Source organism: Rana temporaria, chromosome 4, assembly GCF_905171775.1.
Source record: "Rana temporaria chromosome 4, aRanTem1.1, whole genome shotgun sequence".
NCBI lineage: Eukaryota > Metazoa > Chordata > Amphibia > Anura > Ranidae > Rana > Rana temporaria.
In genome coordinates this window covers 432,535,734-432,553,006 of record NC_053492.1, presented here as the reverse complement: position 1 = coordinate 432,553,006, position 17,273 = coordinate 432,535,734, and the positions used below count along the sequence as shown (strand labels likewise).

Sequence of the window (17,273 nt, the reverse complement as noted above, 5' to 3'; positions counted from 1 at the left end):
TAAAAGGCCTCCATTCTCATAGCAAAGATGGCAACATTCTAAATGTCACCTTAAAATAAAGAAAAATATATGTAGTACATCTCTGGAATACATACACATTACCTATGTTTTATCCTTTTAAATACCATGCAGAGTACATACAAATACCTGTTACTCTGCCATAAATGCCCTTAGCTTCTAATAACTGTTGTTGACCAACAACACACAGCAATTTTGTGGGCTGAATGAAGTTAGCCCTACCAAGTTGTCTTTTGTTAACCTACTGAAACCATTCCCTTATCCTCGTCTCCCCAACAGAACTGTTTATCTGTACTACAAGATAAGAGCTGGAGGAACTAATTAAAGTGGTTGTAAACCCTTACAGACCACTTTCACCTACAGGTAAGCCTAGATTAAGGCTTACCTGTAGGTGCTGTAAATATCTCATAAACCTACACAGTTTAGGAGATATTTACAATTTCCTTGTACGGCGATTTCTTCCGCCCATCCGCCGGTGTATTCGGCGCATGAGCACTCTAGAAAAGGCACACTGTGCTGTTTCTAGATGGGGGTCATGCTGTGACTGGCGGCTCCTGTGCGCATGCATCACATGACTCCAGCCAGCCGACACGCAACTCCGGCGACTCCGGTCAGTTCCCGGAAGTAAGAAGGGTGAAGATGGACGCTTCCAGCCTGCGAGGAAATCGGGGGCATCGCAGGCTTGGGTTTCAGGTAAGGGACAGTTTTCAGGTAAGACACATAATGGGCTACTATGCTTTACCTTTGCAGGGAAACATACAGGAAGTAAAACCCATCAGTGTTTACTTCCTCTTTAAACTCATTGAGATAACAAGGGTAATGTGCAATGTGCACACAAGCAGCCCTTATAAAATCAACATGTTTTATTGAAAATATATAATGAAACACTTTCAATTTCCAAAATACCGTATTTATCTTGCTATAACGAGCCCCGGCGTATAGCGTGCACCCCCAACCTAGAAGGAAAATTCCTGGAAAAAAAAATACTTACAGTTTGGATGCCCCTCGTCGGTGTCTTGCCCACCGTCCATCGCGTCCATTGGCGGCCTTGTCCGGTCCGGCGTCCTTCTGCGGCCATCGTGGTGTCCTCCCCGCTCGATCCCCGCTTCCCGCACTGTGTTTGAACCACTCCGTCGACATATCCTGAGCGCAGTACACTCGGGTATAGTCGGACAGGCTTGGCTCCTCTCGCGTAAAGGACGTACAGGACGCACAGGACGTGACCGTGAGCGGAGCCGAGCCTGCCCGACTATACCCGAGTGTACTGCGCTCAGTATATGTCAGCGCAGTGGTTCAAACACAGCGCGGAAAGCGGGTATCGGCGTATATCGCGCACTCACGATTTTGCCCTGATTTTCAGGGCAAAAAAGTGCACGGTATACGCCGATAAATATGGTACATAAAATAAGAGCAGTTCATTGCTAGGATTTACTAAAACTGGAACACTTAGAATCTGTTGCAGCTGCACATGGTAGCCAATCAGCTTCTTACTTCAGGTTGTTCTATTAAGCTTTGACAATAAAAACTGGAAGCTGATTGGTTTCTGTGCAGAGCTGCACTAGATTTTGCATGTACCTCTTTTAGTAAATCTTCCTTCCCACTAACTAGCAAATTTAAGAATACCTAAAGCTAATATTTTTTTTAAAACTTTGGATAGAGTAAATAATGATTGAAACCTCTGCCAGTCATTTTTATATGTCTCTGGTACGTTGAGTTATTTTCCCTTTATTTTCCTGAGGCACAACAGGAAGTGAGAGAAAACTCTGACAGTTGTCACAGGAAATGATGACCCCATTGCTGGTGTTCCATCAGATTAGGCAACCTGTCAGATTTTGTAACGGAAGTGTCGTTCCATCACGGCCATCTTGGTACACCCGCACTCGACCACACTAAGCCTACAATCTGAAGTCGCCAAGTGGACATCTTTGTGAACCCACCGAAATCTTGCATTTCAAACTTATTTTTACCACTAAACTGAGCTTATACAGTATCGCGAAATACAGTGTTTAGAAATCCGTGACACTGTTTTGATTTTAAAAGCAACAGCAAGCCTGCTGATCTCACATGTTTGCTGATCTGACAGAAGACCGCTGCTTTTAAAATTCAACATCAAAATAGTGTCACGGACTTCTAAAAACTGTATTTCACTATATAAGCTCAGTTTAGTGGTAAAAATAAGTGTCAAATGCAAGACTTCAGCGGGTGTAAAAAGATGTCCGCTTGGCGACTTCAGACTGTACGCTTACTGTGGCTGAGTGTGGGGTGCACCAAGATAGCCGTAATGGAACATTATTTCAGTTACAAGTTTTGACGGGTCGCCTAATCTGAGGGAAAACTGGACTGAACCAAGCCAAATGCAAGAGAGGCTCCTGCCTTGGACCGTGTGGTATGGAAGGCTACTGCTGCCTCTCCTGCCTCTGCTTTGCAATTTGTCATATTCAACTTGGGTGTCAAGGAACCATCCCAACACTGCTCTATAGGATGATATCTCATGTCCTGGGGACAACAATAAAAAGTTGAATTTCTCAAAACTATTTTCTTTCTCAGTGGTTACTAGGACAAATCAAAAGTGTAAGGCCTCGTACACACGACCGAGGAACTCGTCGTAAATGAAACATTGTTTTCCTTGACGAGTTCCTTGTTAGGCTTGTCGAGAATCTTGACAAGCTTTCTTTGCGTACACACTGTCAAGACAAAATCTCGTCGTTCTCAAACGTGGTGACGTACAACACGTACAACGGCACTATAAAGGGAAAGTTTGATTCCGCTTTTCAGTCTGTTACAACATGACAAATGTGCTATCTCCATTACGAACGCTACTTTTACCGAAGGTGCGCTCCCGTCTCATACTTTATTCTGAGCATGCGCGGGTTTCTAAGCATACACACGAACGTGTTTCTCGTCGTAAACCATCCCGACGAGAAACACGACGAGGAAATTGAGACTCCCGACGAGGAAAAAGAGAACTTGTTCTCTTTTTTTCTCGTCATGTTCCACAACAGTTTTCTCGACGAAAAACATACTCACGGCCGTTTCCTCTCCAAAAAAGCTCTGCCACCAAGTTTCTTGATGGATTCTGTCGAGGAAAACTGTTGTGTGTATGAGCCCTTCTCTTTTTCCTCGTCCGGAGTCTCAATTTCCTCGTTGTGTTTCTCGTCGGGCTGATTTACGACGAGAAACACGTTCGTGTGTATGCTTAGAAACCCGCGCATGCTCAGAATAAAGTATGAGACGGGAGTGCACCTTCGGTAAAATTAGCGTTCGTAATGGAGATAGCACATTCGTCAAGCTGTAACAGACTGAAAAGTGCCGTTGTACGTGTTGTACGTCACCGCGTTTGAGAACAACGAGATTTTGTCTTGACAGTGTGTACGCAAAGAAAGCTTGTCAAGATTCTCGACAAGCCTAACAAGGAACTCGTCGAGGAAAATAATGTTTAATTTACGACAAATTCCTCGGTCGTGTGTACGAGGCCTAAGTCTAGTGGAACGCAAACAAGCTTTGCCACTTTATCCAAATCTAAAGCATTATCTAGGTACACTTTCTTTTTAGCATTTTTTTCCTGTTCATATTCATTGTTAACACTTACCAGGCTTACATCTGCTACATCTTCTGTCTTGAAAATCTGGCAAGCACTGGCACTGACCATCGATTGGGTCACAGCTTGAACCTGGCAAAGTTCCAATAGGGTCACAGTCACAGTTCTGACAGCCCAGAAGATTCACAGCGGATAGATTGTAGGTATGGCTCACGCAAACATTGCAGCGTGGCCCTGTTACAGCAGCCTTACACAAACACTGTCCGGTTAACTTATCACAGGCCTGTGAGCCATTTATGGTGCCAGATCCATCACACTGGCAGGGCAGGCAAGACATGGAGCCATTTTGTGTGGATTTGTAGTAGCCATGCCGGCAATCATTGCACTGCCTTCCTCCAACATTAGGCTGACAGACACATTGTCCTGTCATAGCGTCACAAACTGTTCCAGGGATAATCCCTTCCGTGTGACACTTGCAGGGTTTACAACCATCAGCAGACAACCCATAATAGTTGTCAATACAGGTGTCACAGCGGAGTCCGCTGACATTCTCTCTGCATTTACATTGTCCGCTGGTGGGATTGCAGAATTGATTGATGGAGCCATAAGAATTGCACATGCATTGTGTACAGCTCTCTTGTCCTAATATGTCTTGTTTGTAGCCCAGTTTGCAGCGATCGCACAGAGGACCTGCAATGACAAAATATATGTTTCATGGTTATTGCACTCACTGAGGAAACATAGGGGTTGATTTACTAAAGGCAAATAGACTGTGCAGAGCTCTACCACATTTACTAAGCCCTGGGGAAAATGAGCGTAACTGCGCTAAGTGCACAGTCGATTTGCCTTTAGTAAATTTTGTGTTGTGTAATTAAAGGTATGCTCCATTTAAAACACAAAAACAAAAAAATATATAAAAAATAATAGATATACCCTTATAATTGAAAACAAGCCATTGAAATATGTAATGTTATTAAGAATTAGGCTTCAATCTCAAACTGTTACCAGGTGTGCCATACGATCAATTGGCCACAGTAGTTGCAACCATCACTGTCTAGAATTCTGGGGAATAGGTGATTGAGGGTGGGGGGTCAACCTTTACCAGCGCCCGGACAAGGTCATCTAGCGCCCAGGGCAAACATGCAACGTTGAGCTCCCCCTCTCCAAAAATATATGAGCATCATGTGCCAGCAAAAATCCCCCCCCCCCCAAAAAAAGAATCAAGCAATTATCTGCATGCTTACCCCCTAGGCATAAACTTCCCCTCCTCCTAGTACAAATCCAGCCCCCTTCTGAAATGCCCCCACCCTCCTCATCCTCCCCAGCTTTAGAAACTCTCATTCCGCATATGCTCCCAGCACAATACCCCCCCTAGAAAGACTAGGACAAATCCCCCTCCCAAAAACAATTTCCCCTCCTAGCACAAATCACCCCCCCCACTGTATTAACTTTTATAGCACCCCCCCGCCCCAATCCCCCCTGCTAGCACACCTCCCGAAGTCCTGTTCCCCTATCCCTCCTCCCAACACAAACCTCCCCCAAAACCACCACTCATAACACACCTCCTGAAATTTCTCTAGTTCTTACTTCCTGTTGCTCCCCAAATTCCCCCTCCAAACACAAATTCCCTCCCCCCAATCTCCTTGTGGTGCCCCTGCACCTCACATGATATCACAGAGCCCAGGGCAGCCGTCCCTCTTGCCCACCCCTTGTCCCGGCCCTGACCTTTACTATAGACCAGAGGTCTCCAAACTCTCTAAACGAAGAGCCAGTCTACTGCCCTTCAGACTTAAGGGGGGTCAAACTGTTATCCAGCATGATTAAACACTATGATTAAACACGAATACAGTGTGAAACGCGTCAGCTTCACCCATGTGCTGTGACATGTAGTGCTGTTTTCTATTTTTGGATTTTTGCAATAAAGGCAATTTTTATTCAGGTGTGCGGCTGTCCAGAAGAATTTGCTCTTTTGTTTTGCAATCACATACTGTATGCATTTCCTGCACCCGTGGTTCTGGGAGAAGCAATCACCTTGAAGATTTCCACACCTGAGTGGCCTTTTTTTCTTTTGATCATGTTGTCCAGCATCAGTTGGAGTAAACAATGCCTCATCTTTGGTGTCAGTGAGAGGAACTGTGCCCTGTCACTTGTGTCATTGATAGGAATTGTGCCCCATCATTGGTGTTATTATGACAAACCGCTATTGTCACACACATGTTTGGTATCTCCACAAATGTTGAATCGTGGGCAGAAATTCTAGCACTAGACCTTCTCTGTACATCTAAAGTGGTAACCTACCAAGGTTGTTAAAGCATCATCTATTGATAGTAAAATTTACGGCATTTGTCCCTGTTGTGTTGGTGAGCACAATTTTAAAGTGTGACATGTTTGGTATCTATTTACTCAGGACATCATCTTTTATATTTTACAAAAAATTGGGTTATGCATTGTGTTTGTTTTGCATTAAAATGTAAAAGTGTATTCTTGACCAAAAATAGAGTTTGAAAAAACGCTATGCAAATACCGTGTGATATAAATAATTGCAAAACCCGGGGCATGGCTTGACCTCAGTGGAAGATGGCCGCTGACAGAGATTTTCAACTGACTTCCACGGAGGTAAAACACACTGCTGACCACCCGAAAACCATAGGGACATCCTCCTGCAGTTCCTTCGCCTCACGTTCACCTTCTCCCGGCGATCTAGGCGGCGGACTGGACTGGAGCATCCCAGAAATGCAGATTGGCAATATGGCTGCCTCACAAAGCAGGAAGCCGCCTACAAGCTAGGAACCTGCGGGAACATCTCGCACACGATCCCCTCCTAATAACGGGGGAAATCCTCCTGACACCGCACCAACAACTCAGCTTAAATGACTTCCGCTTCAGTGCATAACCCTGAAAATTTTATTTGTTTGTATGCTTCGGCACAGTTCTAAAATGTCCCTATAACATGGCAAATCCTTACTTTTTGAGTTCAGAGAGATGGAAAACCGTGCTGTAAAGCTTTAACATTTAATTACAATTAATGTTATAAATCTATTTTTGCTGTCACAACATAGTAAATGATGTGTATTATTTATATTTATACTGTGAAGGGGTGTGGCTAGTACCCCCATTTTTTCTTATTTCCCACTTTTGGTGTCCTCCACCTCTTGCACTTTTAGTAGTATGTGTAACATTTATTTCTGAACCTAATCATACCAACTGCACAAAAAAATATACTTAGCAAAATGTGCAACAAAAATCATAAAAGTCAACCAATGAAAGCAGTCTTTTTTTTTTTTAAATCAGCTACATTTTTGAAGAATAAAATATTTGCACATAAAGAGTTAATTCTGAGGAGGCTACTGCTCTGTGTTTGCCATGTTCTATTTATTGTTCCGTCATTTGCATATTCCATGACTAGGAGGTGGGGACTTCTCTCACTATCAATTTGTGAAAAATTAATGCTTTAATTCCGTATTTTCATGAGAAAGAAAAAAAAAAACATGGCTGCAGCGAGGCAGTGATTAATGACAACATTACTGGGCTTGGCCTGAAATTTATTCAGAATATATTACAATTATTTTTTATAACTATCTGCTAATTATCATTTCACACCCTTCTAAGGATGTGATCATTTAAAATTGTGATAAGCACAGCACTATTTTGAATTTGGAAAACTTACGAAAAAAAAAAGTAAAATTGGAAAAGTAAGGGAAGATGTTTTGACCTGGTTTAAAGAATGTTCTCTATAGGTTACAAACCAGTTTACATTAAAGATGATACATTTTATGACTGAGTATATAAAAAATCTAAAATTTATCAGAACAAATGTATATTTAAAAAATAAAAATAAAGCGTGGGTGATGTTTTCAGGCAAACAGATGACTCCCTGACCAGCAATTCCAGTGTAGAGACCTGCAATCTATCACTTTGCTTCAAAATTTTACCTAATATGTAAAACATGGATTTAAATATGAAAATTAAGCAATACAAGTAAAGTAATATTAAACAAAAATGTTATCGCAGATTTTATAAAAAAAATCGAAAAAGGTACAGTGGAGCCCTTTTAAAACAAAGCTTGCAGTACAATGCAAGGTGAAAGGAGTAAAAAATTAGTTCTCGCGCAAATTCGAAGAATCACGCTAAAGTGTCAGGTATGAAGAGTGAAAAATAAATAAATAAATATAAATATATGAATATGTACACATAAATACATATAAATAAGTGAATAACTCAATAACGTGCCAATGCACAAAAGTCTATCAGTGATATGCAGATGGACTGCGAAAAAGGAGAAAATTGTAGTGAACGTCCACCAACCTTGAGTCTATGAAATGGCTTAATCTCCAGAGCAGCTAGTCTCACAGAACTCTCACCTCATAATATTGGTATCATAAGCATCAAGGACAATCAGGGTACATTCCACCTCCGTATAACAGCAGTTTCCAAACCTCCACTGGTATCTCTCAGGCCTCGTACACACGATGGACAAAATCCATCAAGAAACTTTGTGTGTATGTTTTTCGTCGAGAAAACTGTCGTGGATCTCGACAGTTCTCTTTTTTCTCGTCGAGAGTCTCAATTTCCTCGTCGTGTTTCTCGCCGGGCTGGTTTACGACGAGAAACACGTTCGTGTGTATGCTTAGAAACCATGCTCAGAATAAAGTATGAGACGGGAGCGCACCTTCGGTAAAAGTAGCGTTCGTAATGGAGATAGCACATTCGTCACGCTGTAACAGACTGAAAGTCGTGAATCGTCTCTCACCAAACTTTTACTTAACCTCCCTGGCGGTATGATTATTTCAGATTTTAGGTGCTGAAAGCGGTACCATTATTTTGCAAGGAAATTTGGCGTTTTACATTGTAGGCCTATAGGGCCAAATTCTCAAAAACTGTGCGTAACTTAAATTTCAGCAGTTAAGTTACACTGACTTAAAATTTCTACCTAAGTACCTGATCGTCAAAGCACTTAGGTAGAAATTACACGCAGTGTAACTTAAGTGCCGCCGTCGTAAGGCGGTCCTCCTCTCCTGGGGGCGTTTAAAATTTAAATGAGGCGCGCTCCCGCGCCGGCCGTACTGCGCATGCGTGTGACGTCATTTTCCCGACGTGCAGCGCGCGAACGTAATTAACGCCGGTCGGCTTTGAGAATTTCGACGGGACACTAAAGTTGCGACGGGTGAAAAAAAAAGACGCGCCGGGAAAACAAATAATTATAAAAAAAAATGACAGCGTCGCTCAGCATGCATTCCTGAGAGGGTGAACTCCATGCCAATTTTCAAAGAAAAAACCGGCATGGGTTCCCCCCCAGGAGCATACCAGGCCCTTAGGTCTGGTATGGGTTGTAAGGAGACCCCCCCACGCCGAAAAATTGACGTAGGGGGTCCCCCTACAATCCATACCAGACCCGTATCCAAAGCACGCTACCCGGCCGGCCAGGAATGGGAGTGGGGACGAGCGAGCGTCCCCCCCCCTCCTGAGCCGTGCCAGGCCGCATGCCCTCAACATGGGGGGGTTGGGTGCTCTGGGGCAGGGGGGCGCACTGCGGGCCCCCCCACCCCAGAGCACCCTGTCCCCATGTTGATGAGGACAGGACCTCTTCCCGACAACCCTTGCCATTGGTTGTCGGGGTCTGCGGGTGGAGGCTTATCGGAATCTGGGAGTCCCCTCAAATAAGGGGGCCCCCAGATACCGGCCCCCCACCCTAAGTGAATGGATATGGGGTACATCGTACCCCTATCCATTCACCTGGAGGCAAAAAGTAAAATGTAGTAAACACACAACACAAGGCTTTTTAAAATATTTTATTATTCTGCTCCGGAGGCCCCCCCTGTCTTCGTTATTAGCTCTATTTCCAGGGGGGGCTTCTTCTTCCGCTCTCCGGGGGTCTTCTCCGCTCTCCGGGGGTCTTCTCCGCTCTCCGGGGGGGCTTCTCCGGACTCCGGGGGGCTTCTTCCATCTTCTCCCCTCTTCCGCTCTTGACTCGGCGAACCCCGGTTCTTCTGCAGCTCTCCGGTGCCTTCTTCTTCAGCGCTGGCTGCCTGCTATGTTTGTGTGTTAGCTCGATTTCAAACAGGCAGCCGGCGCGGTCTTCTGTGGCGTCAGGGTCTTCTGGTCTTCTGTTCTTCCGATGTTGCCTCGTCGCCTGTTGTCGCTGTAATGATGGAAGCGCGCCTTGCATCCCATTTATATAGGCATCGCCGTCCCATCATGCTCCGGTAGGTACCCACGTGGTGGGTGCACGTGGGTAGGCACCCACCACGTGGGTACCTACCGGAGCATGATGGGACGGTGATGCCTATATAAATGGGCTGCAAGGCGCGCTTCCATCATTACAGCGACAACAGGCGACGAGGCAACATCGGAAGAACAGAAGACCAGAAGACCCTGACGCCACAGAAGACCGCGCCGGCTGCCTGTTTGAAATCGAGCTAACACACAAACATAGCAGGCAGCCAGCGCTGAAGAAGAAGGCACCGGAGAGCTGCAGAAGAACCGGGGTTCGCCGAGTCAAGAGCGGAAGAGGGGAGAAGATGGAAGAAGCCCCCCGGAGAGCGGAGTAGACCCCCGGAGAGCGGAGAAGACCCCCGGAGAGCGGAAGAAGAAGCCCCCCCTGGAAATAGAGCTAATAACGAAGACAGGGGGGGCCTCCGGAGCAGAATAATAAAATATTTTAAAAAGCCTTGTGTTGTGTGTTTACTACATTTTACTTTTTGCCTCCAGGTGAATGGATAGGGGTACGATGTACCCCATATCCATTCACTTAGGGTGGGGGGCCGGTATCTGGGGGCCCCCTTATTTGAGGGGACTCCCAGATTCCGATAAGCCTCCACCCGCAGACCCCGACAACCAATGGCAAGGGTTGTCGGGAAGAGGTCCTGTCCTCATCAACATGGGGACAGGGTGCTCTGGGGTGGGGGGGCCCGCAGTGCGCCCCCCTGCCCCAGAGCACCCAACCCCCCCATGTTGAGGGCATGCGGCCTGGCACGGCTCAGGAGGGGGGGGGACGCTCGCTCGTCCCCACTCCCATTCCTGGCCGGCCGGGTAGCGTGCTTTGGATACGGGTCTGGTATGGATTGTAGGGGGACCCCCTACGTCAATTTTTCGGCGTGGGGGGGTCTCCTTACAACCCATACCAGACCTAAGGGCCTGGTATGCTCCTGGGGGGGAACCCATGCCGGTTTTGAATTTAAAAATTGCCGTGGAGTTCTCCCTCAGGAATGCATACCAAATGCCGTCGCTGAAATGGGCCTTTACAAGGTTTGGCTAACTTTCCACATTGTAAACCCAGCCCTAATTTTGCGCCGGCAAATTCGGAACTTAGGCAGAAATCAAAGTGCTGAAATGCTTTGAAAATCTACTTAAGTCCTCATTTGCATACGCAAAGCTGGATTTCAATGAGAAATGCCCCCAGTGGCGGATGCGGTACTGCATCCTAAAATCTGACCGTGTAAGTGTCTTACACATGCCGGATTTTCTGCCTAACTTTGGAAAAAGCCTTTTGAGAATCGTTTCCAAAGTTAGGCACAGAGATACGCAGGCTGAACAGCAGTTAAGTCTGCGTATCTCTTTTGAGAATTTGGCCCGTAATTCTTAGGAATAACTCACTTAAATCTGTCCAAACAAGAGTCTAGTAAACATCTCGGGTATGATAACGTTTGAAAAACAAAATCATAAATTATAATATAATAAATAACTATAAATAATTATAACAAATAATAATATAATTATAATAAAAATTATTCAATAATGTAATCAAATCAAAAACACTGAAATTTGCTCAGTTGTAGAATTGTCGCTGTCATTACTTTTTTTTTTTTATTTATTATCGCTGTTTTCTAGCTGCTCTAAAACCACTTTTGACATAAAGGGACACTTTTTGGTTGCTACAGTTTCCAGGCAGAAAGAACCGTTTTTATTATACAAAAGTACATGCAGGACACTGGGCAGACCACTAGGGACAAAGGGGGTGTGTATTTTTTACAAACAGTACTGTAATCTGTAAGATTACAGTATACTGTATGTACTGTGTTTATTTACTTTTTTGAATTTGGCGCCGTTCTCCGCCCTCGTGCGTCGTAACGTCACAGGGAATGGAGATCAGGGGAACACAGTGCATCGGGCTGAACATCCGGTTGCCGTGCACTGTGGAAATACATCGCTGGATCCCAGGGAAAAGGTAAGTTACCCTTTCCAGCATCCAGCGAGGCAATCCCGAGTGTGGCTCGGGGTTACCGATCGTAGCACAAAAATCTCACCCCGAGCCACACTAGGGAATACTGATAGGCAGGTTAAAACACAGAGTAACATGCGATTAGTAAAAGCAGCCCCAAGGGTGACGCCAGTGGAATCAAACTTCCCCTTTATAGTGCCGTTGTACGTGTTGTACGTCACTACGTTTGAGAATGACAAGATTTTGTCTTGACAGTGTGTACGCAAAGAAAGATTGTTAAGATTCTCGACAAGCCTGACAAGGAACTCGTCGAGGAAAACGATGTTTCTTTTACAACGAGTTTGGGTCGTGTGTACGAGGCCTCAGTCCTTTCAATTTTCCCATCCCCTCACTGAATCTTCCATACTTTTTTTTTATTACATAAGGGCCAGTTTACACCAGACGCAGTTCCGTTCAGTTCCGTGTTCATTTTTTCTGCACTAAAAATGCATGCAGTGTTTTCCATGTATTCCAATTGCTCTAGTTGGCTCTAGTTCACACCATGCAGTCAGTTTCTGGTCAGTTTCGTGTGCAGAAACTGGCCGGAAACTGACTGCATGGTGTGAACTAGAGCCAACTAGAGCCATTGGAATACATGGAAAACACTGTGCATGCATTTTGTGCAGAAAAAAAAGCACACGAAACTGAATGGAACTGCGTCTGGAGTGAACTGGCTCTAAATGTATGGCCTCGGACACACGACCGGCTTTCTTGGCAAAAAACAGCAAGAAAACTGCTTCTTGCCGAAATTACCGTTCGTGTGTACGAGGCTTTCAGGTTTCTCATCAGGAAATCTGGCCAGAATCTCGACGAGATTCTTGTCGGCCTGTTTCCCAATGAGAAACCCGAGAGTGTGTATACTTACCTGTCACCGTGGAAACCCGCACATGCTCGAAATGACTTTTACGCATGCGCGGCAGCTTCCACTGCATAGGTAGGGTGAAGCAAGATGGCGGAAACGGCATCGAATGTGACGAGCGCATGCTTGACGTACAGGATGACCTCACCGCGTTCTTGCCTTTCAAGAGAACCGCGGTTCTTTTGAAAAGGTCAGTTTGTACACTCAGGCGGCAAGAGATTCTTGCCAAGAATCTCGTCAGGGAAAACAACGTTTTTTTCCTGACGAGATTCTTGCCCGTGTGTACAGAGCCTAAGACTTAATTCCAAGTGTCATTTGATGTCACAGGTTCTTCCTACTTTTCTCCAGTTACGGCAGTGTGTGGTCCTTAGTGTAACATTGTGAAATCACTCACAAAATGAAGTGTGAGCACAGTTTAATGCTGCAGTACTATAACCTGGGCACACCCTAATCAACTTGTGTGCTGCAGATGCCCCCTGTTTAGACACATTATATTTCACCAAAGCCCCCTAATGGGACTCCTAAAAAAATTGGAAAAAATAATTTAAAAAAATTAAATTGTAAAAGATAATAAAAAATAAATAAATTGTAAAAAACAATAAAAAACAAAACAATAAAAAGAAAAAACGACTGACACCTTCCACTGCACTGCTGACGTCAAACTGTCCTACTGACATCGTCCACTTCTCTACTGACACTGGCAGTATATATATATATATATACACATGAGAAAAGGGAAGTAGAGTGTACACCGCTCCAAGGCTGTGTGCAAATTAAAGATCTCTTGATATTACTGTGGCAACAAGACTGGGTGCCTGCCGAGGTCTGCAACCTGGAAAATCCATGCAACAAAGAGAAAAAGCGGCAAATCTAGAGATGAAGAAAAATGTGTTGGCTTATTGTAGAGTCAAAGGTTTAAAAAAACATGACACATGAGGAATCCACACTGTTCAGCAGATGCAAAGTGCTTAATCATTGCTTTATATATACACATGCATACGCATATGTGTTTGAGCTTTGGGGTGTACACCCTAATGCAATATGACTATAATCCTAGGCTGACTTGATGATGCACCTCCCAGGGGGATGGCTGTGACAGCCTGGTCTCACAGGAAATGGTTGCATGGTGCTGGTTGTCATTCAACCCAGAATTGACTGGCAGCGGCCGAGCTGAATACTTCCAGGGTAAGATGAAGTCGGCAACAAGGTGAGTATTAGTAAAATCAATCTTTATTCAATTCAAAGGCGTACATGTGTTCCAAAATGAAGCCATTTGCTCCATTTTAGAACACATGTACTCCTTTGGATTGATTGATTTGATTATTACACACCTTGGGCCAGATTCACAAAAGAGATACGACGGCGTATCTGCTGATACGCCGTCGTATCCCTGTTTCTATCTATGCGACTGATTCATAGAATCAGTTACGCATAGATATCCCTAAGATCCGACAGGTGTAATAGTTTTACACTGTCGGATCTTAGGATGCAGTACCGCGCCCGCCGCTGGGGGGATTTTGCGTCGTAAACCAGCGTCGGGTATGCAAATTAGCACTTAGGGCGATCCACAAAATGTTTTCCCGTCGTTACGTCGCCGCAAGTGTTAGTTTGCCGTCGCAAAGATAGGGCACCTTTTACAAAGTGTAAACTTAATACACCATGTAAAAGTATACCCGTCTTTCCCGCGTCGCTTTCGATTGTTCTTTAAAAATTTTATTTTTCCCGGCACAAGTCTTTTTTACCCGTTGCGATTCACAAAACGTTGGCGCGTCGTAACTTCGTGCAAAGCACGTCGGGAAATTTGCGACGGGAGCATGCGCAGTATGTCCGGCGCGGGAGCGCGCCTAATTTAAATGGGACTCGCCCCATTCGATTGGGCCCGCCTTGCGCCGGACGGATTTAGGATACACCGCCGCAAATTTCCAGGTAAGTGCTTTGTGGATCGGGCACTTAGCCAGAAAATCTGTGGCAGTGTAACCTAAATCGGTTACGCTGTGCCGCCTGGCTGTGAATCTGGCCCCTTGCTGCCTACTTCCCCTTACCTTGGAGGACTTTTGTGTGAGGATTGGAGACCTCCTGTCAGGGGGAGAGTAATTAAAGCAAATTTAGATGGAGTTCTACTTTAATTCTCCAATAATAAACAGTTTTAATCACCATAGTAGTCTCTACCATAGATTGATGTACAATGCTTATTTCAGGGGAAAGAAAGCCACCAAAAATGAGTGTTTCTAACTAAAAAACATGAACAGTGTCTGTGAATGCAGTTGATTGAAATAATATTTATGTTGCTTTATTTGCTTTATTGCTTTATTTCTCTCTCCTATACAGTAGCTATTAGCATTAATGTAACATGTTTGCACGTCTCTGTGCAGTTTTCAGGGTTTTATTTCCATGAGTTTCTTTAAGACTTAAAGGGCAAGTGCCCAAATGGCATATTACCCCTCCCTTTCTGTATCATTTTCTCTAGACTAAAACCTTCTACCAGAATATAAGTCTCAAGTGCTAGGGTACACTTCTCACACCTACCAAACCCCCTCTGTAAACGTGTCTCTGTTCTCTTTGTTAAATACATGGAGACAGGAAAGCTTCAGAATTTACAAGGCCACCAGCTCACTGCACACCTTTAACCACTTCCATACCAGGCACTTACGCACCTTCCCGCCCAAGCCAATTTTCAGCTTTCAGCGCTGTCACACTTTGAATGGCAATTACGCGGTCATGCTACACTGTACCCAAACAAAATTGGCGTCCTTTTTTTCCCACAAATAGAGCTTTATTTTGGTGGTATTTGATCACCTCTGCGATTTTTTTTTGCGCAACAACTAAAACTGATCGGTGGGCACTGGGCATGGATTTGTGGGCACTGATTGGCATCTTTTTTTTTGTACTGCTTTTTTATTTTATTTTCACTGACTTTTTTTTATTGCCCCCTTTTTTTCCCCCTTCCCTGGTGGTCCAGTGTGGCGACCTGAGGGGCGGCTGCGCTGATAAACAATCAGCGCGAACCCCCCCTGTCAGGAGAGCTGCCGATCGGCTTTCCTCTACTCGCATCTATCAGACGCGAGTGAGGAAGAGCCATCAACGGCTCTTACTGTTTACATCGTGATCAGCCGTGATTGGACACGGCTGATCATGTGGTAAAGAGCCTCCGCCGGAGGCTCTTTACCAAGATCGGAGATGCAGGGTGTCAGACTGACACCCCACATCACCGATGGGCGCGCGCGGCATGAAATCCTGCAGGACGTCCATAGACATCCAGTCAGGATTTCAGAACCATTTCCTGGATGTCAATCTCCTATTGACCGGGCGGGAAGTGGTTAAAGGGGTTGTAAAGGTAAAAAAAAAAATCCTAAATAGCTTCCTTTACCTTAGTGCAGTCCTCCTTCACTTTACCTCATCCTTCGATTTTGCTTTTAAATGTCCTTATTTCTTCTGAGAAATCCTCACTTCCTGTTCTTTTGTCTGTAACTCCACACAGTAATGCAAGGCTTTCTCCCTGGTGTGGAGTGTCGTGCTCGCCCCTCCCTTGGACAACAGGAGAGTCAGGATGCCCACTAACACACAGCTCCTTTCTCTATCTGCAACGTAGAGAGCATCCTGACTCTCCTGTAGTCCAAGGGAGGGGGGCAAGCACGACACTCCACACCAGGGAGAAAGCCTTGCATTACTGTGTGGAGTTAGTAAGACAGAAGAACAGGAAGTGAGGATTTCTCAGAAGAAGTAAGGACATTTAAAAGCAAAATCGAAGGATGAGGTAAGTGAAGGAGGACTCCACTGAGGTAAAGGAAGCTATTTAGGAAAAACATTTCTTACCTTTACAACTCCTTTAAGCAGCTACATGTGTGTGTCACATTTGCCATTTGACAAACCCAGGAATTCCCTGCCATAATGCAGTGACATACTCTTGTACGGGCAATGGTACATCCATTTGGTCTTCCATCATTCACTAAGACAGATGACCACAAATTAGTGGAGGTCTTTACATATTTGACAGTTACATTATCATTCAATAAATAATTTTTACTGCAGACATTAATTATTGCCTAATCCCATAATTTTTTAATTGTGGTACTGCAGGAGGGTCTTCAGCTACTTAGAGTCTGCTGCACCTTTAAGGAAGATGAGACTACCTCCAAGACAATCCTGAACTAAATTGATTTCTATATACCCGGATCTATGTCCTAGGTTAAAAGCTCAGATTGTTTAAAGGTAACATCTCATTTTGAAGAGTCGCCTTGACATGGCTGTGTAGCTTCACATGTATTCGAATGTATGTGATAAAGTGTACATTTTTTAAATAGTTAAATTAGGCTTTTTTTTGCTAATCAGAGATGGTTGACCTAGAGCGGTGATGGCGAATCTATGGCACACATGCCACAGCTGACACGCAGAGCCCTCTCTGTGGGTGCGTCAGCGATACTGAGAAGCCACTGCTGCCGACACCGCCTGCACGCTCTAATTCCCTCTCCCCCATTCAGTGAAGCTGTAGGAGTCAGAAGTGCAGCGGCACTGTGGCAAGGGGAGAAGAGAACGTGGGCTGTCAGTGTATTTCCCCCACTCGCCCCTCTTCTTCTGTAAAGCAGCTCTGGACAGGGACAGAACGACCCTTGCAGAGATCGCCACCCACTCAGATTCTTCCTGCCTCCCTCCCCATTGCCTGC

The 17,273-nt window shown here is 44.9% G+C and overlaps 1 protein-coding gene across 1 annotated transcript in view; it reads right to left on the bottom strand.

The window, feature by feature from the left end:
* USH2A (usherin) overlaps nucleotides 1–17,273 on the bottom strand; it is a 1,018,338-nt gene that overhangs the window by 845,733 nt on the left and 155,332 nt on the right. Inside the window, exon 12 of the mRNA XM_040347840.1 lies at nucleotides 3,608–4,246. Coding sequence (XP_040203774.1) covers nucleotides 3,608–4,246 — 639 coding nt within the window. The remainder of the gene's footprint in view (nucleotides 1–3,607; nucleotides 4,247–17,273) is intronic.